The following is a 27,969-nucleotide window of genomic DNA, read 5'->3' as shown; positions in this document are numbered from 1 at the left end:
GCCGCCGCGTGAAGCTTTATTTGCCCAAACTGTTGCAGCGGGCTGCTGAGCTGTTAGCGCTGGGGAGCGAGCACTGAACTGAAGTCCCACTTGGGTTGCGCTGTGTGGATCGCGGCGGAGGGAGAGGCGCGGTAGGAAGGGGCTCTGGAACCTTAGGCCCCGGGCGCGGCTTCCCGGCTGGCCTGTTGCTGGCCTCGCGGGACTCGTTGCTAGGGACCCTCAAGTTTTTGAGCGAGGCGAGCGCTCCTTGCCTTTCCCGGGGTCGCGCTTTGGCTGGGAGCGGCCTTCACCCAAACCACCGGCTCCCTCTCTCTCCCCGCATTTTTAACCTGTTTTCTTCTTGACTTGCTCATCTTCTAACCTTAACAACACCACGGCCTTGAACTGGGTTGGTTATTTGGAAGTGGATGGTTGTGGTGGTGGTGATGGGGATGTTCAGGGTTTATTTTATGGCAGAAAGGGCGGGTTATGTGTCTCTGTGCTTTGAGTTTTGAAGAAGTTTTAGAGGTGGAACAACAGGATATTCTTATGGTATTTGTGTATGTGTGTGTGTGTGTGGTGGTTATTAAACTTTTGAAACTTTCTAGACATAGAATTAATAGGGAAAAAAAGGTGGCCTCAGTCTCTGAGAATGTAGCAAACAGTTTAATGCTGTTGTCTCAAAAATTGGGTGGGGGAAGAAAGTACATGTATGGAAAGAGATAGGGTATTTGAGTTGTTCCAAAACTGTGATTGTATGCTTTCTTGTCATTGACTACAGATGCCCTCAGTACCTTGAAGTCCCGTAAGGGAAATGCGACTTAGCAGTGGTTGGTTCCTTACTTGTCTTTGTGACATAGTTTAGGTGTTCCACGTTAGAGTCTTTATGGATTTTAATGTCTACTTAGAATCTTTGTATTATTTTGTAAAAGAATGAAATGAATGGTGACCTTGATAGTATTTCTAACAAAAAAATATTTCTTACTTCTTCCTCTCTCCCTGTCACTACTGCTTTACAACACCCTCTACAAGTTTACAACATCCTCCAAAAGACTTGTTGAGGGTAAGATGAACTAAGCATTTTTCTTTTACAAACAACATAAAAAAAAAAAACCTGAGCACACTTTTTTGCCTTTAAGATAAAGTATAATAGGTTAGGGGATGGGGTTGTGGCTTAGTAGTGGAGCACTTGCCTAGCATGTGTGAGGCACTGGGTTCAATTCTCAGCACCACATATAAATAAATAAATAAAACAAAGGTCCATCGACAACTAAATTTTTTTTTAAAGTAATAGGTTAAGCAAGTGAAGAAGTAAGTGTTTTGGAAATAAACTATGTAACATGGGATATTATGAAAGTATACATACAAACTTGCATCATTTTGTGTGTGTGTTTGCTGAAACAGTATATTTGTTACACATAAAATTGTCTGGTATACTTAAAAACTTTGTAAGCTCAATTTTCTAGTGTGTTTTAAGTCTTTCAGATGAAGAGTTTCAGTGGCTCTGAACTCATTCAAAATAAAAAGCAGTACTTTACCATTAGTTTTTTACAGGAACAACATTTTTACCTAAAGGAAGATAGAAATTCAGCTATAGAATTCCACAAAAAGGTTTTGCAGAGTTTCTAGTTAGGATTTAAAGATGTGCGTCATTTTTATGTTTGTGGGTGGGCATCTTTGTAGTGCATCATCTCTTTAAGCTATGACAGCTATTATAATTGTCTTTCTTTTGGGGGGGGCATGGGTACTGGAGGTTGAACTCAGGGCCACTTGACCACTGAGCCATATCCCCATCCCTATTTTTATTTAGAGACAGGGCCTCACTGAGTTGCCTAGCACCTTGCTTTTGCCTAGGCTGGCTTTGAAGTCAGGATCCTCCTGCCCCAATCTCCTAGGCTGCTGGGATTACAAGCATGCACCACTACAACCTGCAGCTATTATAATTTTCCCTAAAAAGAAATTGAAATTAAACTGGATCATCAAATTGATGTAGCCCAAGGTGTTAAACCAAAGTTTTTAAAAAGAAGAAGATATTTAGTCACAGTGGTCACATTAATATTAATGATAATACTAAAACAACAACAACAACAAAAAACTGTGTACCATGTGTACACAACTTTTCCTTAGCTTAATGTTACAAAATACCAGTGATGATCAGCTTAAAAACAGGAAAGTTTTATAGTGACTCACAGGTTTGGAGGTTTCAGTCCATGTTTGTTTGGCTTGTTACTTTGAGACCTTTGGTTAGACAGTACATTATAGAGGGAATGGTTGGTAGGGAAAACCTGTTCATTTCTGGTCAACTAGGAAGCAAACAGAATGAAAGAGGAGGGACTGAAGTCCAGAGATTTCCTTCAAAGGCATGGTGCCAATTAGCCAGTCACCTAACTTCCTTCTCTTGAGCCTCCATCTCCTAAATGTTTAACACCTTCTAGTAGGTAGCACTATGGACTGGGGAATTAGTCTTTAACACATGGACTTTTGGGGGATGCTTTTCATAACTACAGCATACCATTGTAAAGAAAATAATTTGGGCTGGGGATGTGGCTCAAGCGGTAGCGCGCTCGTCTGGCATGCGTGTGGCCCGAGTTCGATCCTCAGCACCACATACAAACAAAGACGTTGTGTCCGCCAATAACTAAAAAATAAATATTAAAAAATTCTCTCTCTCTCTCTCTCTCTCTCCCTCCCTCCCTCCCTCCCTCCCTCCTCTCTCTTTTTTTTAAAAAAGAAAATAATAGCTAAAATTTATATAATACTTCCAATGTGCAACTATTTCTTTGTTTTATGTTTATTAACTTAGACTTCATCAACACTTAGTATAATTACTGTAATTATTTCCAATTAAAAAGTTTTATAGAATCTTACATCATATTATTTTCCCTCCAGTAGCTTCTTAAAACAGAGGCCAGGCACAATAGTAAGTACTTGTTGAGTGATCACTGAGCTGTCATAGTAGGTTAACATATTTAAATCTTTAGCTTATTTTAGCATATTATCTGAGATTTTTATTATCATATTAGTAGAAAATGCCTTGAGGATGAAGGTAACATGGATATTAAAAAGATGCCTGCTGCTTGTGGGATGAGAATGTAGTCAATGTATTAAATAAAAAAAAATGGAAATTAAAATTATTCCATGTGTAGAAATAGTCTTTTCTTTTGTTTATCTGTGCCTAGAACTTTAAGCTGATACACTATGTTTGAAATATTATCTGGCTAATTTTTTTACATGGAGCTTTGTCTTTTTGACAATTTCTAATTTGTCAAGAAGATTAAGATCATTTTCATGTGAGCAATTATTTAAGAAAGTATTCTTGTTAATCCTGAAGAAGAGAAAACTAAAAAGTATAAATATATCAAAATTTGCTGGGTACAGTGGCACAAGCCTGTAATCCCAGCAGCTTGGGAGGCTGAGACAGGAGGATCGTGAGTTCAAAGCCATCCTCAGCAAAAAGCGAGGCGCTAAGCAACTCAGTGAGACCCTGTCTCTAAATAAAATACAAAAAATAGAACTGGGGATGTGGCTCAGTGGTTGAGTTCAATCCCCTGTAACCCCCAAAAACAAACACTCAAAATTAGTTCTACTGTCATGTATAACTAAAAAGAACCAATAAAAACTTCTAAAAAAATGGTGTCCTTATATATTTGGAAAGCTGTCACTTGGAAGTGTAAGAGGATGTGTTTGTGTCACTTTCAGGGAAGTGAACTTCTTATACTGCAGTTGAGGGGCAGTGTAAAGTACTATACTATTTTAAACACCTAAACTGGGAAGTTTACTAATGGAAGAATAACTAGTGTCATGGAAGTGAGGGGAAAGTAGATAGTGAAAAGAAGAGAAAGAAAACAGTGTTTAAATCAAGTATCATAGAAGTGTACATTTGAGAAACCAAGATTAGGAAAGGCTACATGGAAATTGGGAATGGAGCTAGACCTATAATTCAAGCAGACAGTTGGGTATATAAGTCTGAAGAGGTGTGTGTTTACTCCTTGCTTGAGGAACAGATTTAGAAATGATTAGGTTGGATTAAATGGGAACTCTTGGAGTAGGACCTTTGACCCCCATCCATCAGTAGAAACAGAACTGTAGAAGAGGGAGAAGTGAACTAGTATTTCCTGGCTGAGCAACTTGATGTATAACATTATTAATTCCTTCGTGCAACAGCTTTGGTAAGGTTTTATTATTTCTTTCCTTTAATAGGCCAAGAAGTCAAAGCCCAGGGATGCTAAATAATCTGCCTAAATTCATAAATCTTGTAATTGAAGTTGAGATGCTGATCCAGTTATGAGCCCAAAGCCCTGTCTTCCTCATCACATGTTCATCACATCCATAGGGTTGAGTGTAGGAAGTGACGGAAAAGGAGATAGTGAATATCCTAAGTTTTTGTGTCTGGAACCAGAAAATTGGTATACATTGAATTAAAAAGGATTTATAACTTCAGTGTGACAAACCTAGTTTAAGTGGGCATAAGGAACTTGTCAAACATTGGGTAGAAGACTTCATTATGTCACTGAAGAAGTAGGTCATGATATGCAAGCCATAACATTAAGAACTTAGGAATTACAGAGGCCAAAGAAGATGGAGAGGCCACCCCTCTTAGAGGCTTAGTATATGTTTTCTAATGTGGGCAGATTATTGCAGTTGATTTTCTTAAGGTATATTTTGACAATTTATATGGAAAAATGTTTTATGCTTCTTGTTTCTTGCAGATTCTTTTTATTTTGCAGTTATCGAAACCATTAAAATTGATATAATTTGATCTTTTTCCATTAGTCTTTTCAGGTATTTGGCTATGCACCATATTTTTTTTTTGAGTGTCTTCTACTGTATTTTTTATTCCATTCTGTTTTGGTCTTTATGTTGATAAACATATTTCAAAATCAAGTTTCATTTACTTGCAGGAATAAATAAGAAGCTATGCAGAAATCCGAATGCCCTGGAGGTTTGCAGTTGAGAAACAGGGTGACAGGTACAGAACTTTTCTTTGCTGTTTTTCTTTTTTTCCCTGTGGTACTGGGGATTATGTGTGTTCTTCCCTGCCTCAGCTTTGCTTTTTTAAATGGAGAGGCCAAGTTTGTTAGTAAGACATTATATATGGATGTAGGATGACTCTATTACATTCTCTTTTTTGTTGATTTTCTGTTTTTTTTTTCCAGGTAATTATCTTCAAAGGACATCCTCAAGTACACCAGTAAAACAGAGGACTACAATTCAGCAAAGCAAATCCTCATCATCAATAGGTTCTCCAGAATCTGCAAAAAAACTTCATCCTCGACCAAGTGATAAACTTAACCCTAAAACAATTAATCCTGTAAGTACAATAAATATTCCTAAATTGGTAGTTTTGTAAAGGTAATAGGATTTTGCCTGTCAGTGTTGAGCCATTCTGATTGTTGTCCCAAGTTTCCACTGTTTCTTTTGAGCTAGTTTAGTCAGCTTTGGTATGCCCTATCATCACTAGTCCAAAACTAGTAAAGAGAAGACTCTGGATAACTTTCAGAATGCTTTAGTAGCACAGGGTACAAGTTTAGAATTAGCTCTTTTTTCCTCTGGAAAAACATGTGAAAGACAAGTAATGACTTGAGATATAAAATTAAATTAAAATGAAGGATTGATTATAAAGCTTAGTTCACATTCTGAGTCATAATTCACAGCAGAAGGAAGGTTTCACTCATGTTGATATAATTCTTGCTAAGAAATTTAAAGTTTTTAAAGTTGCTTTCAAATAATCAAATAAGTAACTTGAAAACATTCTATTTTTACATTTCTGCATATGATGTTTTAAAAATCAGTTATATTTTTAATATATGTTAATACATTTGATTTTATAATTTAGTAACTATGTTTCATATGATTATGTTTAAAGTACTATGTAGTAAAATATTTTGTGCCTAAATTGTCTTTGAGTCACTGATTATTAATGTTGACATTATATGTGCTGTGATTGTTTTAATTCGTTGTGATTGGTCATCTCTTACATTATTTGAAAGTAGGTGTAACTCATCTATTAAGATAATAACAAAGTGAAAGGTGGTGAAGTTATATAATCTTAAGAAGGTTCAGCCGAAAATATGTTTGTTGAGATTCTTTTTTGTTTAAATTTTTTTAGTTGTAGTTGGACACTATACATTTATTTTATTTATTTTTATGTGGTGCTGAGGATCGAACCCAGGACCTCTCACATGCTAGGTGAATGCTCTACCGCTGAGCCACAACCCCAGCCCTGTTTGTTGAGATTCTTGCATGAGCTTTGTCTCTGTCATTCTCCTTGCCTGCAAGCTAATTCTTTTTTTTTTTTTTTTTTTTTTTAAATAAAAGCCTAAAGCCAATTTGGAGAAATTCTACAGATTCTTTGAGCACACACAACATCTGTATTTGCTGGAGAGCAAATGGGAGATATATTGGTGGCTAAAACCAAATATTTCCCTGTATTTAGCACCCCTTCTCCATTGCAACCTTCACCTTGAAAAGGCAGAGTCAGGGAGAGTAGAAAGACCTGTCAATCCATATATGGTTTCAGCCACCTTCAAACCTTCTGAAACATGTTAGAGGCTTAAAACACAAAGCACTGTGCTTTGTTGATGGGACAGGAGTGACAGTATTTTCATTTCTGTTACTGAATGTTAATGATGCATGTATAATACCTCCACAGTGTTATGAAAGTCAGGGTGTCTATTTGCTTCTAATTTCAACAGGATTAAAATTTACTGGGTATTACAGAGTGGAGGTGATAGAAATATTTTTGTTTCATTTCAGTTTGGTGAACAGACAAGGGCTCCTTCTGCATTCTCAGCTATTTACTCTAAAGGAGGTATTCCTTGCAGGTAAAATCAATATAATTTATAACTGATCATATTATTCAAAATAATTGACTAAAATCAATACTGTATTCAGTTTAGACATAGTGAAAGTTTTAACTTTCAAGGTTGAAATAAAAATGATGTATTACTCTGGCTGTTGAATTGATATAGATCCCTGGACATGTTCAAGATAACCTTAATTCTAAAATGTAATTACAGAGTTCTATGGTAAACTACCACCTAATTGAATGAACCACTTTTAAAATAATCAGTTTAAGCATTTATGCACTTGAGCAAAAGTGAAAGTTGACAATTTAATGAAGTAATATTCTTAATAAGTCCATGTGGCTGCTTTTACTTCCTTTGCATATCATTCCTGCTACATTTCTTCATAGTACATATATTTTAGCCTGATCTTATTGATAGAAAATTTTATTTTCATTGTGGAAAAGCTAGTCACAGTAATATTTTTTCTTTTAGTCTTATAATTTAAAAAAAAATAGTTTTAAATGGTATTTTCAAATTTTGAGTGGAAAATAAGCTCAAGATATGTTTTTCAATTCTTTGTTATTATTCCATATTTGAATTCTGAATTAAACCCCATTTCAAGGTTTTTAAGTGTCTCTTCCCGCCAAACAATTGGTTTTGCTGAAAATGTTCAAGTAGCATTATAGAACCTCTTGCCTCTTGCTTAATATAAAAATAACACTAAAGAAGAAGCCAAGAAATCAAGACCATTATAAAAACTATGAGGAAATATGTGGGGGTGATTAATAAGATTGTGGTCATGGTTGCGGCAGTGGCTTCTTGAGCATGTTCATCTACTGAGATTTATCAAATCGTGTGCTTTAACTATGTATAATTTATTGTGTATCAGCTAAGCCTCGATAATAGCAGTCAAAAAGTGGGGGGAGCAGCAGATACTCTAATTCAGGGGCTTCTGCTTTGTAAACCTGAAGGGGCTATTATTTCACCTCTTTAACAAGGACTAAACCTGATTTGCCTTCAAATTATTACTATTAGGGTTAAATGATCTCTATCTGAAAAACAAGATTTTTTATAAATCATTACTTTTCCTAATTATTATACATTTGAATTTTTCATTTCTATAGGTTATCTATTTTGTTATAATTGGATTGAAAGATAATCTGCTAGAGCATTTGTATTAAGATTCACAAATAGTAACATACTTAAATACCATAATTGTAGATTTAACAAATATGGAGTTACCAAACAATTTTTTCTGAAAGAATAGGACTTTGCAAGATTATAGACATTATTTTTTAAAATGCCCTTGTAATAACTTTTAAAGTTATGATATGCCAAGTTGTATATCATGGAAAAAGTAGATAATTCTAATGTGATTATACTCTTCTAATATATATATTAGAAGATCACTGCTTAATACATAATTTATATTTTCCTCGTTACCTTCACTGACTTTTGTATTTTAGATTGGTACATGGTTCAGTAAAACACAGACTACATTGGGACTGTCCTCCTGAAAACCTTCCATTTGATCCTCTTCTTATTACTTTAGCTGAGGTAAGTATTTGATTTCTCCTGAATATTTATGGGAAAAATATTTGAAAATTGCATTCATTACATGCTATATTATAGCTTTTCAGTAAATGTCATTCTGTACTTTTGAAATAAGAACCAAACAATAGACATTAAAACACTATCCTCCCTTAGGAAGTAATTAGGATTGTCATGTGTTTATTAGAAATTGATTAACCAGCTTTATAAATATGAAATTAGTCTAATGGGGATTTGTAGATAACTGGTTGAAATATTCATATTCAATTCAAAGAAACAAAAATACATAGAATCATAATTAGAAAGATTCTTTTTTTTTTTTTTTGTACTAGTTAAAGCAGGACAGCAGGAACTGAAACTTAAATGACATTGGACACTAAGTGCTGGTTCTGTCTCTATACAATCAGTTGTGTTAGTATAGTGCATTTCTAAGGGAGTTGATACTGACTACCTTAAAGTCCATTTGGAGAAACCTATGGATGTGTGATCTATTTGTAAATTTCAAGGAGAATATCATGGAGGTGATTTCTGTAAAGGATTTTTAAAAATCTTCTGATGGGGTTCCCTTAGGTAATTTAACATCTGGGTCAGGGAAGAAGCTGACTGAGTCTTAGTTTCAAGTGAATGGACATATCTCCTGTGAATTTTATTCCTAGAATTTGAATCAGAAGTTGAGAACTTAATTTACCAATTGTCTGACATTTAAACTTAGTAACTTGCCATATTTAAGAGTCAAGGATCATTTTGTTGTTGTTAAAAGCAAATTATTATATTAGAACTTCGATGATATTAGTATAAACAGGTAATACCATCTGTATAAAATAAGTCTAGTCGTAAGTAATATCATAAGTGAAAACATGACAGTGAGTGAACTCAAGTTCTTTTTTCATTGTTTTTAAAGAAACACTTGCACTTTCTGTAAAAACTGGGGAGGAACAAGTAGGAGCAGGACAGAAAAAGTAGATAATTTTGCTTTGTGAGATTTTTAAATTATAATAAAACATCAAAATCTATAGTTCCTCTAGTTTTCCATTTGAACTTAATTTCTTAAGTGGACTTACTACTGAAGACTTACCTGTTGTTTTTAATAGGACTTTTCTTAATTTATAACTGCTTACAGAATTATTTTGGTATTATAAATAGTATATTTTCCAAGACCTGAGATTAGGCTTATTCATGCTGTTACAGCTATAGGCAATAAGTAGTCTATTTTGGGGGGCGGCACCCTATTTTGAAATTCATTTTTTTAATTTGATAATAAAATTTTTAAGGAATTAGTGATGTTTTCTTGGTTTTTAAAATGACCTTTAAACATTTTGTATATAATAGCAAACTGTATTTTTTTTAAAGAGAGAGTGAGAGAGGAGAGAGAGAGAGAGAGAGAGAATTTTTAATATTTATTTTTTAGTTATTGGCGGACACAACATCTTTGTTGGTATGTGGTGCTGAGGATCGAACCCAGGCCGCACGCATGCCAGGCGAGCACGCTACCGCTTGAGCCACATCCCCAGCCCGCAAACTGTATTTTTTTTTTACATTTTTATTTTTATTTATTTTTTTAAGATTGCAATTGTTTTTTTTTTAATTGGTTGTTCAAAACATTACAAAGCTCATGACATATCATCTTTCATACATTTGATTCAAGTGGGTTATGAACTCCCATTTTTACCCCAAATACAAGTTGCAGAATCACATCGGTTACACATCCACATTTTTACATAATGCCATATTAGTGACTGTTGTATTCTGCTACCTTTTCTATCCCCTAATATCCCCCCTCCCCTTCCCCCTCATCTTCCCTCTCTACCCCATCTGCTGTTATTCAATTCTCTCCCTTTTTTTTTTCCCCCTTTCCCCTCACCATCTCTTATATGTAATTTTGTGTAACAATGAGGGTCTCCTTCCATTTCCATACAGTTTCCCTTCTCTCTCCCTTTCCCTCCCACCACTCGTCTCTGTTTAATGTTAGTCTTTTCCTCCTGCTCTTCCTCCTTGCTCTGTTCTTAGTTGCTCTCCTTGTATCAAAGAAGACATTTGGCATTTGTTTTTTAAGGACTGGCTAGCTTCACTTAGCATAATCTGCTCTAATGCCATCCATTTCCCTGCAAATTCCATGATTTTGTCGTTTTTTAGTGCTGCGTAATACTCCATTGTGTATAAATACCACATTTTTTTTATCCATTCATCTATTGAAGGGCATCTAGGTTGATTCCAGAGTCTAGCTATTGTGAATTGTGCTGCTATGATCATTGATGTGGCAGTATCCCTATAGTATGCTCTTTTAAGGTCCTCAGGGAATAGTCTGAGAAGGGCGATAGCTGGGTCAAATGGTGGTTCCATTCCCAGCTTTCCCAGGAATCTCCATACTACTTTCCAAATTGGCTGCACCAATTTGTAGTCCCACCAACAATGTACAAGTGTACCCTTTTCCCCACATCCTTGCCAGCACTACTTGTTGTTTGACTTCATAATGGCTGCCAATCTTACTGGAGTGAGATGATATCTTAGGGTGGTTTTGATTTCCATTTCTCTGACTGCTAGAGATGGTGAGCATTTTTTCATGTACTTATTGATTGATTGTATGTTCTCCTCTGAGAAGTGTCTGTTCAGATCCTTGGCCCATTTGTTGATTGGGTTATTTGTTATCTTATTGTTTAATTTTTTGAGTTCTTTGTATATTCTGGATATTAGGGCTCTATGTGAAGTGTGAGGAGTAAAAATTTGTTCCCAGTATGTAGTTTCCCTATTTACCTCTCTTATTGTTTCTCTTGCTGAGAAAAAACTTTTTAGTTTAAGTAAGTCCTATTTGTTTATTCTTGTATTTAACTCTTGGGCTATGGGCGTCCTACTAAGGAATTTGGAGCCCGACCCCACAATATGTAGATCGGAGCCAACTTTTTCTTCTATCAGGCGCAGAGTCTCTGATTTGATATCAAGCTCTTTGATCCATTTTGAGTTAACTTTTGTGCATGGCGAGAGAAAGGGGTTCAGCTTCATTTTGTTGAATATGATTTCCAGTTTTCCCAGCACCATTTGTTGAAGATGCTATCCTTCCTCCATTGCATGCTTTTAGCCCCTTTGTCAAATATAAGAAAGTTGTAATTTTGTGGATTGGTCTCTGTGTCCTCTATTCTGTACCATTGGTCCACCTGCCTGTTTTGGTACTAGTACCACGCTGTTTTTGTTACTATTGCTTTGTAGTATGTTTGAAGTCTGGTATCGCTATACCTCCAGATTCACACTTCCTGCTTAGAATTGCTTTTGCTATTCTGGGTCTTTTGTTTTTCCATATGAATTTCATGATAGCTTTATCTATTTCTACAAGAAATGCCATTGGGATTTTGATTGGCATTGCGTTGAACCTGTAGAGAACTTTGAGTAATATCGCCATTTTGATGATGTTGGTTCTGCCTATCCATGAACAGGGTACATTTTTCCATCTTCTAAGATCTTCTTCTATCCCTCTCTTTAGGGTTCTGTAGTTTTCATTGTATAAATCTTTCACCTCTTTTGTTAGGTTAATTCCCAAGTTTTTTTTTTTTTTTTGAGGATATTGTGAATGGGGTGGTTTTCCTCATTTCCATTTCAGAAGTTTTGTTGCTGATATAGAGGAATGCCTTTGATTTATGCGGGTTGATTTATATCCTGCCACTTTGCTGAATTCATTTATTAGTTCTGGTAGTTTCTTTGTAGACCCTTTTGGGTCTGTTAGGTATAGAATCATGTCTTCCGCAAATAGTGATATTTTAAGTTCTTCTTTTCCTATTTTTATGCCTTTAATTTCTTTTGTCTGTCTAATTGCTCTGGCTAGTATTTCAAGGACTAAATTGAATAGAAGTGGTGAGAGAGGGCATCCCTGTCTTGTTCCAGCTTTTAGCGGGAATGCCTTCAGTTTTTCTCCATTTAGAATGATGCTAGCCTGAGGCTTAGCATATATAGCTTTTACAATGTTGAGGTAAGTTCCTGTTATCCCTAGTTTTTTAGTGTTTTGAACATAAAGGGATGCTGTACTTCATCGAATGCTTTTTCTGCATCTATGGAGACGATCATATGGTTCTTATCTTTAAGTCTATTGATGTGGTGAATAACATTTATTGATTTCCGTATATTGAACCAGCCTTGCATCCCAGGGATGAATCCTACTTGATCATGGTGCACAATTTTTTTGATATGCTTTTGTATTCGATTCACCAGGATTTTATTGAGAATTTTTGCATCTATGTTCATTAGAGATATTGGTCTGTAGTTTTCTTTCTTTGCAGTGTCTTTGTCTAGTTTCGGGATCAGGGTGATGTTGGCCTCATAGAATGAGTTTGGAAGAGCTCCTTCTTTTTCTATTTCTTGAAATAGCTTGAAAAGTATTGGTATTAATTCTTCTTTGAAGGTTTTGTAAAACTCCGCTGTATACCCATCTGGTCCAGGGCTTTTCTTGGTTGGTAGTCTTTTGATGGCTTCTTCTATTTCTTCCTTTGTTATTGGTCTGTTTAAATTGTGTGTGTCTTCCTGATTCATATGACTTAAGAAATTTATCGATATCTTCACTCTCTTCTATTTTATTAGAATATAGGGTTTCAAAATACTTTCTAATTATCTTCTGTATTTCTGTAGTGTCTGTTGTGATATTGCCTTTTTTATCCCGTATGTTAGTAATTTGAGTTTTCTCTCTTCTTCTCTTTGTTAGCATGGCTAAGGGTCTGTCGATCTTATTTATTTTTTCAAAGAACCAACTTTTAGTTTTATCAATTTTTTCAATGGCTTTTTTTGTTTCAATTTCGTTGATTTCAACTCTGATTTTAATTATTTCTTGTCTTCTGTTATATTTGTTGTTGTTTTGCTCTTCCTTTTCTAGGGTTCTGAGATGTAGTGTGAGTTCATTTATTTGTTGAGTTCATTTATTTGTTTTTTTTCTTTTTTTGAGGAATGAACTCCAGGAAATGAATTTGCCTCTTAAAACTGCTTTCATTGTGTCCCATAGATTCCAGTATGTTGTGTCTGTATTGTCGTTTATGTCTAAGAATTTTTTGATTTTCTCCTTTATGTCTTCTGTAACCCATTGATCATTCAGTAACATATTGTTTATTTTCCATGTGATGCAGGTATTTTCCTTCCTTCTTTTATCATTGATTTCCAGTTTCATTCCATTATGATCAGATATGGTGCATGGTATTATCTCCACACCTTTATATTTACTAAGAGTTGCCCTATGGGAATTGGACCCCTGCGCCCGTGGCCGAGATTCACTCGTCTGGGACAAACTGACACTTCCAATAAACTTACTAATTCCCGGCAGGTCTCCTTTCAGCGGAATTTTGCTAGAAGTTTCTCAGCAGGTAGAATCTAGGCGTATTAATGGGTCTCTCTGATCCCGTTACTGTGGAGGTATTGAAAGTGCTGCCTCCTCGCCGGCCGCCATGTTGGGTCCCGCAAACTGTATTTTAGACAATTCAAAATTTAGGATATCTTTGTGTATTACAGCAAATCACAGGGTACAGTGAATGTTTTGATTTGGGAAGTCCTTAAAGGTACTCTGACTTTAGACAACATAAAGTCAGTCTTGTTTGTGCCTATTATCCAACACCAAAGCTTTTATTTCTGTATTGGGTAGAATTTTGTCTTTCCCTTCTACTCACCTAGTAATTGGTTAGTAGTATAGAAGAACCACCTTTGAAACCCACTTGAGCTCTTGACCTGCGATTCATCTCTACAAGAAGAGAATACAGGCACTTCTAAGAAGAAAAAACCTATGGTTCAAAATGATGCCTATGTGTTTGGCAGCATAGTTTTCAAAAGCACAGTAGTGTTGAGGAAAGGGAGTGGTAGATCACTGAAAGCAGTTAGGTGTAAAGTATGAATCAGTTGAAAATTAATATTTTAAATGATGACCTTGCAGCCAGTTATAATTATTCAGTTCACATATAATTAGTCAAACTGAAGGAGTTTTGTTGCTACTTTTTTTTGTTTTCCTATATTTTATGTTTTTGAAAAAAGATATCTCTTTATCTTGATTTACAGTGATTAGTTAAATCATGAAATAGTACTGTGTAATTATTTCTAGTGCATTTAGGGTGAAAGGCATCATGAGAAATGATCTACACAAGCTTATACCATATTTTTATTTTATATTCCATTGTTCAAAATGACATTTGAAATTTTATAGTGCTTCTTGCAGTATAAGATTTGGCTTCTGAATATCTTAATATAAAATATTTAAATATGAAGGAAATGTGGATTAGGAACTCATTAAGTAAGTTTAGAATTATTTTAAAGACAGGGGTCTAATAGGCATATATAAAGTGGGAGGGCTTAAACATACGTTTTAGACTAATTTGCTGGCTTTCAGATATTATTTGGGAATAGATATAAAATGATTTTGGTATTCTAGTGTGTTTTCATATGCTTTTTTCTCTTTTCAATTTGCATTTCCCTTCCCTCCATTTCTCCTTTCTCTGACTTCTCTTCCTGTCCTACATTTTTTTCTTGGTTCCTTTATTTTCTTCATTCTTTCCCTTTCAATTAATCCTAATCCTATAATTTTTCTTACTGTTTTTCTTTTCCTTTCCTTCTGTGTGTAGAGATTTCCCCCTTTTGTGTATGTCCTTTATTCCATAGTTTAGTGTAATTGAAATGTATAATTACTGAAATTATATGATTAGAAAAACGATTATACTTTTGATTTTTTTATTTCATTTTTTAATTAATTTTTTTATTTATATGTGACAGCAGAATGCATTACAATTCTTTTTACACATATAGAGCACAATTTTTCATATCTCTGGTTGTATACAAAGTATATTCACACCACTTCGTGTCTTCATACCTGCACTTTGGATAATAATGTTCATCATGTTTCACCATCATTTCTAACCCCATACCCCCTCCCTTCCCCTCCCATCCCTCTGCCCTATCTAGAGTTCATCTATTCCTCCAGTGTTCCCCCTCCTTACCCCACTATGAATCAGCCTCCTTATATCAGAGAAAACATTCCTCGTTTGTTTTTTTGGGATTGACCAACTTCACTTAGCATTATCTATTTTTAATTCCATCCATTTACCTGCAAATGCCATGATTTTATTCTCTCTTATTTCTATGTAATATTTCATTGTGTATATATGTCACATTTTCATATCCATTCATCTATTGAAGGGCATGTAGATTGGTTCCACAGTTTAGCTCTTGTGAATTGTGCTGCCATAAACATTGATGTGGCTGTGTCCCTGTAGTATGCTGTTTTTAAGTCCTTTGGGTATAGACCAAGGAAAGGGATAGCTGGGTCTAATTGTGGTTCCATTCTCAATTTTCCAATAAATCTCCATACTGCTTTCTATATTGGCTGTACCAATTTGCTGTCCCACCTGAAATGTATGAGTGTACCTTTTTCCCCACATCCTCGCCAACACTTATTGTTGTTTTGTCTTCATAATAGCTGCCATTCTGTCTGGAGTGAGATGAAGTCTTAGAGTGGTTTTGATTTTCATTTCTGTAATCACTAATGATGAACATTTTTTCATATATTTGTTGATTGGTTGTATATCATCTTCTGAGAAGTGTCTGTTCAGGTCCTTTTCCCACTTATTGATTGGGTTATATGGTTTTTTAGTGTTTAGCTTTTTGAGCTCTTTTTATACCCTAGAGATTAGTGCTGTATCTGATGTGTGAGGGGTAGAGATTTGCTCCCAAGATGTAGTCTCTCTGTTCACCTCACAGATTGTTTCTTTTGCTAAGAAGAAACCTTTTAGTTTGAGTCCATCCTATTTATTGATTCTTGATTTTAATTCTTACACCAAAAGAGTCTTATTAAGGAAGTTGGGGCCTAATCCCACATGATAGAGATACTTTTTTTTCTATTAGATGCAGTGTCTCTGGTTTTATTCCTAAGTCCTTGGTCCATTTTGAGTCGTTTTTTTCAAGGTGAAAGATAGGAGTTTAATTTCATTTTGTTGCATATGAATTTCCAGTTTTCCCAGCAACTTTTTTTGAAGAGGTCTCCAATGCATTTTTTTTTTTATTGGTTGTTCAAAACCTTACAAGGCTCTTGACATATCATATTTCAGACATTAGTTTCAAGTGAGTTATGAACTCCCATTTTTACCCCAAATACAGATTGCAGAATGACATCAGTTACACATTCACCTTTTTACATAATGCCCTATTAGTAACTGTTGTATTCTGCTACCTTTCCTATCCTCTACTATCCCCCCTCCCCTCCCCTCCCATCTTCTCTCTCTATTCCATCTACTGTAATTCATTTCTCTCCTTGTTTTTTCTTCCAATTCCCCTCACAACCTCTTTTATGTAGTTTTTTATAACAATGAGGGTCTCTTTCCATTTCCATGGGTTAGTCTCTGTGTCCTCTATTCTGTACCATTGGTCTACCCGTCTGTTTTGGTGCCAATACCATGCTGTTTTTGTCACTGTTGCTCTGCAGTATGGTTTAAGGTATGGCATAGTGATGTTACCTGCTTCACTCTTTTTGCTAAGGATTCCTTTGGCTATTCTGGGTCTTTTATTTTTCCAGATGAATTTCATGACTGCTTTTTCTATTTCTTTGAGGAATGTCATTGGGATTTTGATTGGAATTGCATGAAATATGTATGGTGCTTTTGGTAGTATGGTCATTTTGATAATGTTAATTCTGTCTATCCAAGAGCAAGGTAGATCTTTACATCTTTTGAGGTCTTCTTTGACTTCTTTCTTTAGGGTTCATATGTAGATCTTTCACCTCTTTCCTTAAGTTGATTCCCAAGTATTTTATTTTATTGAGGCTATTGCAAATGGGGTAGTTGTCCTCGTTTCCCTTTCTGAGGATTTGTCACTGATATTCAGAAATGCCTTTGCTTGATGGGGTTGGTTTTATATCCTACTACTTTATTGAATTCATTTACTAGTTCTAGAAGTTTTCTGGTGGAACCTTTAGGGTCTTCTAAGTATAAAACCATATCATCAGCAAATAGACCAATTTGAGTTCTTCTTTTCCTAGGGGTATCCCTTTAATTTCTTTTGTCTAATTGCTCTGGCCAGTGTTTCAAGAACTGTTAAATAGAAGTGGTGAAAGAGGGCATCCCTGTCTTTTTCCAGTTTTTAGAGGGAATGCCTTCAATTTTTCTCCATTTAGAATGACATTGGTCTGAGGCTTAGCATACATAGCCTTTATGATGTTGAGATATATTCCTGTTAGCCCTAATTTTTCTAGTGTTTTGAACATTAAGGGATGCTGTATATTGTCAAATGCTTTTTCTGCATCTGTTGAGATGACGATATGATTCTTATCTTTAAGTCTATTGATGTGGTTAATTACATTTAATTGATTTCCATATATTGAACCAATCTTGCATCCCTGGGATGAATCCCACTTGATTGTGGTGCATGATCTTTTTGATATGTTTTTGTATTCAATTTGCCAGAATTTTATTGAGAATTTTTGCATCTAAAGTTTTGTTTTGTTTTGTTTGTGTGTCTTTGCCTGGTTTTGGAATCAGGGTGATATTGGCCCCATAGAATGAGTTTGGAAGCACTCTCTCTTTTTATATTTCCTGAAATAAATTAAAGACCATTGGTATTAGTTCTTCTTTAAAGGTCTTGTAGAACTTGCCTGTGTATTCATCCAGTCCTGGGCTTTTCTTGGTTGGTAGACTTGATGGCGCCTTCTATTTTGTCACTTAAAATTGATCTGTTTAAATTGTGTATATCACCCTGATTCAATTTGGGCAAATTACATGACTTAATTTGTCGATGCCTTTGATATTTTCTAAACTTCGAGTACAAATTATCTTCTGTATTTCTGTAGTGTCTTTTGTGATATTTCCTTTTTCATCACGTATTACAGTAATTTGAGTTTTCTCTCTCCTTCTTTTAGTTAGCATGGCTGAGGGTATGTCAATTTTATTTATTTTTTCAAAGAACCAACTTTTTGTTCTATTAATTTTTTAAAAAATTATTTCAATTTCATTGATTTCAGCTCTGATTTTAATTATTTCCTGTCTTCTGCTTTTGGTGTTGATTTGTTCTTCTTTTTCTAGGGCTTTGAGATATTTCTTCTTTTAAGGAATAAACTCCATGCAATGAACTTTCCTCTTAAAACTGCTTTCATAGTATCCCAGAGATTTTGATATGCTGTATCTGTGTTCTCATTCAACTCTAAACATTTTTTAATCTCCTCCTTGATGTCTTCTGAAACTCATTGTTCATTCAGTATTTAGTCTCCATGTTGTTGGAGTGACTTTTATTTCTTATTTTATCTTTGATTTCTAATTTTGTTCCATTATGATCTGATAGAATGAAGGATAATATCTCTACTTTTTTATATTTGCTAAGAGTTACTTTGTGGCATAGTATATGTTCTATTTTAGAGAAGAATCCATGTGCTGCTGAGAAGAAAGTGTATTCTCTCCTTGAAGGATGAAATATTCTATATATGTCAGTTAAACCTAAGTTATTGATTGTATTATTGAGTTCTATAGTTTCTTTGTTTAGCTTTTGTTTGGGAGATCTATATAGTGATGAAAGAGATGTGTTTAAGTCACCCAAAATTATTGTTTTGTGGTCTGTTTGACTCTTGAACTTGAGAAGAGTTTGTTTAATGAATGTAGATGCTTCATTGTTTGGGGCATGTATATTTATAATTGTTAAGTCTTGTTGGTGTATGGTTCCCTTGAACAATATATAGTGTCCTTCTTTGTCCTTTTCAATTGACTTTAGCTTGAAGTCTACTTTATTTGACATGAGGATGGAAACACCTGCTTGCTTCCACAGTCCATATGAGTGATATGATTTTTTCTAACCCATCACCTTCAGTCTGTGGATGTCTTTTTCTGTGAGTCTCTTGGAGGCAGCATTTTTTTAATCCAATCTGCTAGTTTGTCTTTTGGTTGGTAGGTTTAGGCCATTAGCACTCAGGGTTATTATTGAGACATGATTTGTATTCCCAGCCATTTTTGTTTATTTTTGGTATTTAACACGACTTGGTTTCTCCTCTGATTAGATTTTTCTTTAGTATAATACGTCTCTCTGCTGATTTTCATCATTGTTTTTCATTTCTTCTTCTTAGAATATTTTGCTGAGGATGTTCTGTATTGCAGGTTTTCTAGTTGTAAATTCTTTTAACTTTTGTTAGTTATGGTAGGTTTTTATTTCATCATCAAATTTAAAGCTTAGTTTTGCTGGATATTAGATTCTTGGTTGGCATCCATTTTCTTTCAGAGCTTGGTATATGTTGTTCCATGATATCCTGGCTTTGAGGGTCTGGGTTGAAAAATCTGCTGAGATACGAATTGGTCTCCCCCATATGTGATCTGATTCCTCTCTCTTGCGGCTTTTAAGATTCTATCCTTATTCTGTATGCTAGGCATTTTCATTATAATGTGCCTTGGTGTAGATCTTTTGTAATTTTGTACATTTAATGTTCTGTAAGCATCTTGTATTTGGTTTCCCAATTTGTTCTTCATACTTGGGAAATTTTCTGATATTATCTCATGGGAGAGATTGTGTATTCCTTTGGTTTGAAACTTTATGCTTTCCTCTAACCCAATAACTCTTAGATTTGGTCTTTTGATGCTGTCCCATAATTCTTGGATGTTCTGTTCTTGGTTTCTTACCATCTTCACCATGTGATCAACTTGATTTTTCAGATTGTATACTTTTTCTTCATTATCTGACGTTCTTTCTTCTAAGTTGTCTAGTCTGTTGGTTATGCATTCTATTGAGTTTTTTATTTGATTTATTGTGTCTTTCATTTCAAGGATTTCTGACTGCTGATTGTCAGAGTCTGTCTCTCTCAAAATAATCTTTTGCTACCTATATTTGCTCTCTTATCTCTTTGTTGAAGTGATCAACTTTTGCCTGTATTTGCTCATGTAGGTCATTCCTTAATGCATAGATCATTTCAATTATGAACCTTCTGAACTCCTTCTCTGACATTTCATCAACTTTGCCGTCCATGGGTTCTATTATTACAGTATGCTGGTTTGTTTGGCGCACTTTCCTCCCTTGTTTTTTCATGTTATCTATTTGTCTTCCTTTCTTGCAGTGTAGATCAGAGGTATTACAGTTTGTTTCCTATATTCTTGTAGTAACCGTGCAGATTGTTTGTACCTTGATGTTGGGCTTCCAGACCCTGCTGGTGTCCCTCAATGTATGCTACTGCATCTAAAGGTTGTGGCGGCAATAGTCGAGATAATAGTTTAAGGTGCCCCAAGGTGGAAGCAATGTCTTACCGAGATGGGGCTGAAAGGGATGGGCCCCACACTGCTTTGGGATGCCTGCTCTGAGATGCAGCTGCTTCTATGCCCTGTCTGCTGTCAAAAGGTTAGGAGCTATTGTGTGGGGAAAGCTATGGCCATGACTGCAGTGTTCCAAGATGGAAGTGGCTTAGGCTTAGGCTCCCATGAAGAGGGGGATGAACTCGGACCAACCCTGGACCTGGGCCCTGCACAAATCTGTGTGGACAGATCTGGGCCTGGCCTGGGCTCCCATGGTAATCTGCTGATCAGAAGAGGCAGTCCTGTGCCAGAGGCTGGACTCTGGTGGGTGTCTGCCCCATGGGTGGAGGGGTGGACTCAGGCCTACTGTGAGCCTGGGTCCAGCACCACAGGCCAGTGTGGATAGATCTGGGCCATTGGGCTTGACCTCCCTCAGTAGTCTGCTGGTCAGAAGGGTGGGGGATTGGTCCTGTGCCGGAGGCTAGGCTCTGGCAGGTGTCTACCCCACAGGTAGAGGGGTAGAGGAGGGCCTACTGTGAGCCTGGGTCCCGCATGGGCTGGAGTGGGCTGTCTGGGCGTGGCATGGGCTGCCACAGTAGTCTGCTGGTCAGAAGAGGTGGTCCTGTGTCAGAGCCTCAGGCGGGTATCTGCTCTACAGGTGGAGGGGTGGACCTGGGCCTACTGTGAGCCTGGGTCCTGCACAGGCCGGTATGGTTGGCTCCCTACTTTTGATTTTCATTTAGGCTAGTAAAATTAATTTTTTCTATTATTAGTATAGCAAAATGATATTGAAACTTTTATCTTTTTTTTTTTTTTTGTCTTTGTCAGGGTCTGAGAGAGACGAAACATCCATATACCTTTGTGTCAAAGGAGGGTTTTAGAGAATTACTTTTGGTCAAAGGAGCTCCTGAAAAGGCTATTCCTTTGCTACCTAGACTAATTCCTGTGCTAAAGGCAGCTCTGGTATGTTGTCACTTACTTCCTTGTGCTTTTAATTTAAAAATCACATGATAGAAAAGAGAAAACTCTAACATAGAATATTTTTTATTCTACTTCTGTATTATATGCAAAGTAGTCCTTAATCTGTGATTTTGCTGTATGTACAAAATGAGGCCACTGTTATTCAAGGCCAGATGATTATGAAGACGCCTTTACAAGATGTACTAACTGTGTACACAGGGAAATTTTGAGTAATTAGAGGAAGTAGTGAACCTCAAATTAGTCTTTCTGTAAGCTAGATGTATTTTAGCTAATGATTTAGTTATGATGATAATTTTGGTTTTTGCTTCTAGAAGTCCTGTATTAAAGTTATTTTTGAAATTTTGTTTTTTATTATTCTCTTTTAATTTTAAATGTTTAATCTTACTTTTTCCCCCTACCTGTTTGCCCTTTGCTAACCTATCTTCCCTATTTTTTTCCTTCTTTTTGACTCCTGCTTCTGTATCTCCAACTGACCAACCCAAAAGGTCCATTCAGATGATGAAGTGTTTGAAAGAGGATTGTGTGCTTTGGTGCAGTTAAGTGTCATAGTTGGTCCTTCCCTAAATGATCATCTGAAACATCTGCTTACCAGTGTAAGTACTGCAAATATTAGTTATATACACACACACACATATATATATATATATATATATATATATATATATCTTTATGATTTAATTTAATTATTTTAATTAATTATATATATCTTTATGATTTAATTTAATTAATTTAATATATATATTTAATTATATATCTTTATGATTTAATTTCTTCAAGTTAATCATTCAAATATCTCAAAACCTTAAAAAACAAAAAGGAACTCATCATCATCCAAACCAGCAAATATTGAGATTGGACTTAGTAATTCATAATGCATTTTACTAGTGGACATTAAAAATGGAAGTGCTTATAAGAGCAGAGTTTAGACAAATAATGAAAAGTAAACAAAATTGAATTTATAAAACTTAATGAACAGTATAATGGTATTACACTTGTGTTAATTAGCTATGAATTATAAGCAGTGCTCATACACCCTGAGCCTTGGTGTCCAGGTTTTCTATTGCAATCTGTCACTTGGGCATGACTGCCTGCCTGCATGTGCATTTAGAGATTAGTCCATAACCTTCACAGAATCTAGCTGATACTTTGACCCAAGGCCTCCACCATAAGTCACATTGTTAGTGTGAACCATCCGATATGGCCAAAAGCCCCCAGGATAATAGAGATACTCCTGTGTGGCAGGACATTCTAAAAGCTTAGAGGTTACCATCCAGGAGGTAGGAAAAAGGACCAAATTTTTTTTAGGTAAGGTTAATTATTATTACACCAGTAGGAAGTCCTGGCTGGGAATATCCACAAAGAGGATGGGGGCCAGGTTCAGTGACACATGGCTGTAATCCCAGCAACTTGGGAGCTAATGCAGAAGGATCCCAAATTCAAGACCAGTCTTAGCAACATAGCAAGGCCCTAAGCAACTTAGCCATTCCCTCAACAAGTGGCACTTACTCAAACTAAAAAGTTTTTTCTCAGCAAAAGAAACAACAAGAGAGGTAAATAGGGAGCCTACATACTGGGAACAAATCTTTACTCCTCACACTTCAGATAGAGCCCTAATATCCAGAGTATACAAAGAACTCAAAAAATTAGACAATAAGATAACAAATAACCCAATCAACAAATGGGCCAAGGATCTGAACAGACACTTCTCAGAGGAGGACATATAATCAATCAATAAGTACATGAAAAAATGCTCACCATCTCTAGCAGTCAGAGAAATGCAAATCAAAACCACCCTAAGATACCATCTCACTCCAGTAAGATTGGCAGTCATTATGAAGTCAAACAACAAGTAGTGCTGGCAAGGATGTGGGGAAAAGGGTACACTTGTACATTGTTGGTGGGACTACAAATTGGTGCAGCTAATTTGGAAAGCAGTATGGAGATTTCTTGGAAAGCTGGGAATGGAACCACCATTTGACCCAGCTATTCCCCTAAAGACCTAAAAAGAGCATGCTACAGGGACACTGCTACATCGATGTTCATAGCAGCACAATTCACAATAGCAAGACTGTGGAAGCAACCTAGATGCCCTTCAATAGATGAATGGATAAAAAAAATGTGGCATTTATACACAATGGAGTATTATTCTGCATTAAAAAATGACAAAATCATAGAATTTGGAGGGAAATGGATGGCATTAGAGCAGATTATGCTAAGTGAAGCTAGCCAATCCCTAAAAAACAAATGCCAAATGTCTTCTTTGATATAAGGAGAGTAACTAAGAACAGAGTAGGGAGGAAGAGCATGAGAAGAAGATTAACATTAAACAGGGATGAGAGGTGGGAGGGAAAGGGAGAAAGAAGGGAAGTTGCATGGAAATGGAAGGAGACCCTCAGGGTTATGCAAAATTACATACAAGAGGAAGTGAGGGGAAAGGGAAAAATAATACAAGGGGGAGAAATGAATTACATTAGAGGGGGTAGAGAGAGAAGAGGGGAGGGGAGGGGAGGGGAGGGGGGATAGTAGAGGATAGGAAAGGCAGCAGAATACAACAGACACGAGTATGGCAATATGTAAATCAATGGAAGTGTAACCGATGTGATTCTGCAACTTGTATTTGGGGTATAAATGGGAGTTCATAACCCACTTGAATCAAAGTATGAAATATGATATATCAAGAACTATGTAATGTTTTGAACAACCAACAATAAAAAATAAATAAATAAATAAAAAATCCAAGAAGATGGGGGGACTACTGCACAATCTAAAGAAAGTGAACTAAATGACTGTGAATCTCTTTCTTTCAAGTTGCCCTTCTGTTGTTTTTTTTTTTTTTTCTTTCTGATAGTGTCTTCTAATCCTGCCTAATCTTTGATGATTGGCTTGGCTGACAGGCCCTTTTATTCAATGTTCAATGGTGTGAAGTATTTCCATTGGGTTACTTTTTATTCCTGAGAGAAGGAAGGACCAGAAGCCAACTTTATATGGCCCGGGCCTTAAAAATGATGTCTATTTTATATAAATCTTAATGAGATGTTTCTTAAAAGAAACCTTGAAATCTCAAATTATGGGATGTTTGTCAAGTTTTATTTATGTCTGTGGCTGAACTGTTACTTTTTCAAATCATTTCAACCTCTGCATCATCTCCCCACCTTCACCCATGGTCTTCAAAAGCTTTCCAAGAGACTAATGGACAAGAAATTCAAAGAGCCAATCACAAGTGCATTACAGAAGCTAGAGCATCATGGTGGAGGTGTAAGTAGAATATTCATTAAGTCATGTTTTTGGTTTGGTTTTAACTTTTAATTCTATTATAAAATTATTTATTAAAATCTATTATCTCATTTCAGCTATAAGTAAACATGTGAAGGTAATATTTTCATTTTAGAGCTCACAGTTTCTGGGACTCAGGTCACAGTTTCTTGGTAACCTAGTGGCTGTTTACTTTTCACTGTGCTCACCAACGCACACCATGAGTTGTAGCTTTAGCTTCTTCCTTTAAAATATTTAAAATGTTTTGTTTTGACCATTGAAAAACTCAGAGGAAAAAAATATCTCATTTACAGAGCTCATGGAAGACAGAGTTTTTCCCCCTCCACTTTTATTTATTTGGTGCTGGGTATTGGCCTCAGGGTTTTGTACATGCTGAGCTGGTACTTTCCCATTGAGCAACACTCCCAGCTCTCTTTTTTCCTTTTAATTTGCCATCTTTTCTGCCTCAGAATTTAAGAATCTATCATAAGGATTGAAATGACACTTCTAAATGACTGGGCAACTGAGTTTCACACATGCGCGCACACACACACACACACATACACACACACATTTTGAATAGTTCAATTGATTATTCTAACTTTTCAAGGTATTCTGTTACTATTTGGTGTCAAATAACTAGGTTAATTGTATTTTCATCATTTGAAAGACGTGTTCACATAATTTAGTTTTAGAAAAATATTTTCATACAACAGTCTTGTTTTGGAGATTACAGTTTATCAGATTTTTAATAATATAACCACATGTAATTATCTTAACAATGAATAACTGTTTCATTTTAGGTACTTTGTAAAGGAATTAATTGTAAGAAAATTTGTAAGATCATAAAAATTGTAAAATGGTGAACAATTTAGTTTAAACTTTTCCTAAATTACCTAATTCCAATGACTTTTTTAATTGATTGTATTCTTTTCATAATGAATGCCTTGATAAAGTTTATGAAGAGCCAGTAATTCCCTAAGCCTACTAGATAATAAATTTCTATGTTGTGATTTAAGACCTAGGCAGAGGATTAGTATTCACACATCTTGTTGAGAACTAGCCATTAATCAATCCAGTGACTCTTAGCAGAAGTGAAATATTCACAATTCTCTGTACCAAGAATTTAAATTCAAAATGTATTTATCCTTTCTCCCCTATGAAATGGAAGTAAATAGATGCTACATACAGATGTCAGCTTTTTAATATGAAATTCTCCCTAACTTTTCCATGTTCTGTGGACCTGTGCAGATTCGGACAGTAAAACGTGTGTGTGTGTGTGTGTGTGTGTGTGTGTGTGTGTGTGTGTGTGTTTGGTGTGGGGCTATTAGCATGTAAAGAGATTTTAAAACAGCACAGATAGATTGATAGCTGGAATACAGAGGATGTGCTTGACCAATCCCAGGGTCCTAGAGAGAGTAATTCTTTTTTATTGCCACATAATCTCATTTGCTTTGAATGATATTAAGACAGATTTTTTTTTTTTAAAAAGAGAGATTTTGTAGTTATAAGGGCTCTAAGGTATTGTTTATTTTCTTCAGATATCTTATACTCTCCTTATGTCCTATGCAAAACTTTAGTAATAATTCATGTAATTGCAGTAGAAAAATTTCTACTGAAATTGCGTATCAAGGACTTTCTCTTTGCTTCATTAGTATCGAGCTTGCCTTTGATACTTTGCAATTCTTCATGAACTTAATGAATCATGTTTCTCCTCTAAGAATTTCAAAACTTATTAAGTTTTTTTAAATGTCAAAAATTAGTCTTTTTAAAAAGATTCTTCTCTATTACAGTTTGACTTTTCTTAGGGTCTCTGTATATTATAATGATGTGAAGATCCACCTTCTGGAGAAATAAATAAAACATGTTACAGACAATGAGTTACTTCTTGTAAATAATATTTTTGCTACCTGCCTTAAATTGTGATGAGTTCATTCCTAGCCTAATTTAATTTTCTTAGTTACATGCTTATTTGTTGTAGGAAAGCCATATACTTAAACATACCCTGATCTTTCTTTATTGATTATATAAGAGCTTACTTCATGACAGGTACTCTTCTGTGTACTTTTAGGCATCAAACTCACCTAATCTTTATTAACAATCCTCAGAGGTAGAGTTTATTGTTAATCAAGATCAAGAAACTGAGGTGCAGAGCCCAGGTTTGACAATGAAATAACTGAGAGAAGCTGAATTTGAATACTGGTCTGATTCCTAACTGCTTCTCCAGATACTTTTTTAAAAAAGGAAGAAACAATCTATATTTTATTTAACTCAGAAAAGAAAAGGTCTACTTTTCATTCCATCATTTTGTTCTTACCCATTTTGTTTTGGATACTTCTTAGGCACACTTCTGCACATGCTGATGCCTGTTAGCGTAGTCTTACATGTTATTCTTCATGGCATAATGATATTGCACTATTTTTCTGTTGGCAGGGAAGCCTTATAATCATCAAATCCAAAATTCCAACATACTGCTCAATATGCTCTTGAATAAGGGAGGCAAGAGAAGTCATCTTCCTGCTGACAGGTCTCATACACTGAACATGGATACCCAGGAAACCTTGTTCAATTCAGTTCATTCTTTTGTAAATCACAACCACCGGTCATTGTTTACTAGGTTAAGATAAGTATATGTACCTGCTGAATCATAGTGAAGGTTACTCATCAACAAAAAGGAATGGCTAATAATGGAAGGTTATTAAAGGAACTTTTGTAATAGTATAACTTTGTGGTTTTTCTTTGTCTTTTTATCATTTGTGTGAAGAACCATTGAGTTTATAAGATCAGGTGTGTTTGTATTTATTTTCTAGTGCTTTTTTAATTTGTAACACTTGCAGTCATTTGTAGCTGTATGTTTATGTTTATAGGGGTTTTTTTGCCATTTCTTAGTTTTTATATATATATCAAGCTATAGAAATTTCAAATATTGGATTAATCCTTGTGAATTCGCTATTTTTTATTTGTAAATAAATATGTATTTTATTATATAGAATGCTTGGAAAAATTACTTTCCAGAGTATTCTGGTTTTAAGAAATTTTTTAAGTGTGTAAATTCTACTGCAGGTTTGTTGTTTATTACAACTTGTTAAAACTACCTAAACTTCAGGTGTTAATTGTATTTAAGTAAATGTTATTTTTGCATTTCATAGCCTGAAAATATTTATGAATATATACAGATATTCAGAAATTAAAATCTTAAAACTTTTATTATTCAGTGACTTTGT

General features: G+C 35.3%; 1 protein-coding gene across 3 annotated transcripts; it reads left to right on the top strand.

Annotated features, from left to right (window-relative positions):
- Positions 1–27,685, top strand: Pacrgl (parkin coregulated like). Of its 3 annotated transcripts, none has more exons than XM_026403372.2 (9): positions 1–131; positions 4,881–4,948; positions 5,136–5,290; positions 6,736–6,803; positions 8,234–8,324; positions 21,341–21,475; positions 21,979–22,086; positions 24,668–24,748; positions 27,179–27,685. In XM_026403372.2, exons 2-9 carry the CDS (start codon positions 4,897–4,899, stop codon positions 27,233–27,235), a joined length of 747 nt encoding a protein of 248 aa, XP_026259157.2. In that variant the 5' UTR covers positions 1–131; positions 4,881–4,896; the 3' UTR covers positions 27,236–27,685. The 3 variants fall into 3 exon arrangements, with proteins under 3 accessions (XP_026259157.2, XP_026259182.2, XP_077659551.1); XM_077803425.1 differs by lacking the exon at positions 1–131 and adding an exon at positions 2,870–2,899; XM_026403397.2 differs by lacking the exon at positions 21,341–21,475.
- Positions 27,686–27,969: the final 284 nt, after the last annotated feature.

The sequence above is a fragment of the Urocitellus parryii genome, chromosome 10 (assembly GCF_045843805.1).
Source record: "Urocitellus parryii isolate mUroPar1 chromosome 10, mUroPar1.hap1, whole genome shotgun sequence".
In the NCBI taxonomy this organism is placed as follows: domain Eukaryota; kingdom Metazoa; phylum Chordata; class Mammalia; order Rodentia; family Sciuridae; genus Urocitellus; species Urocitellus parryii.
Note: the sequence above shows the minus strand (reverse complement) of the source record. Positions and strands in the feature narration are given on the sequence as shown.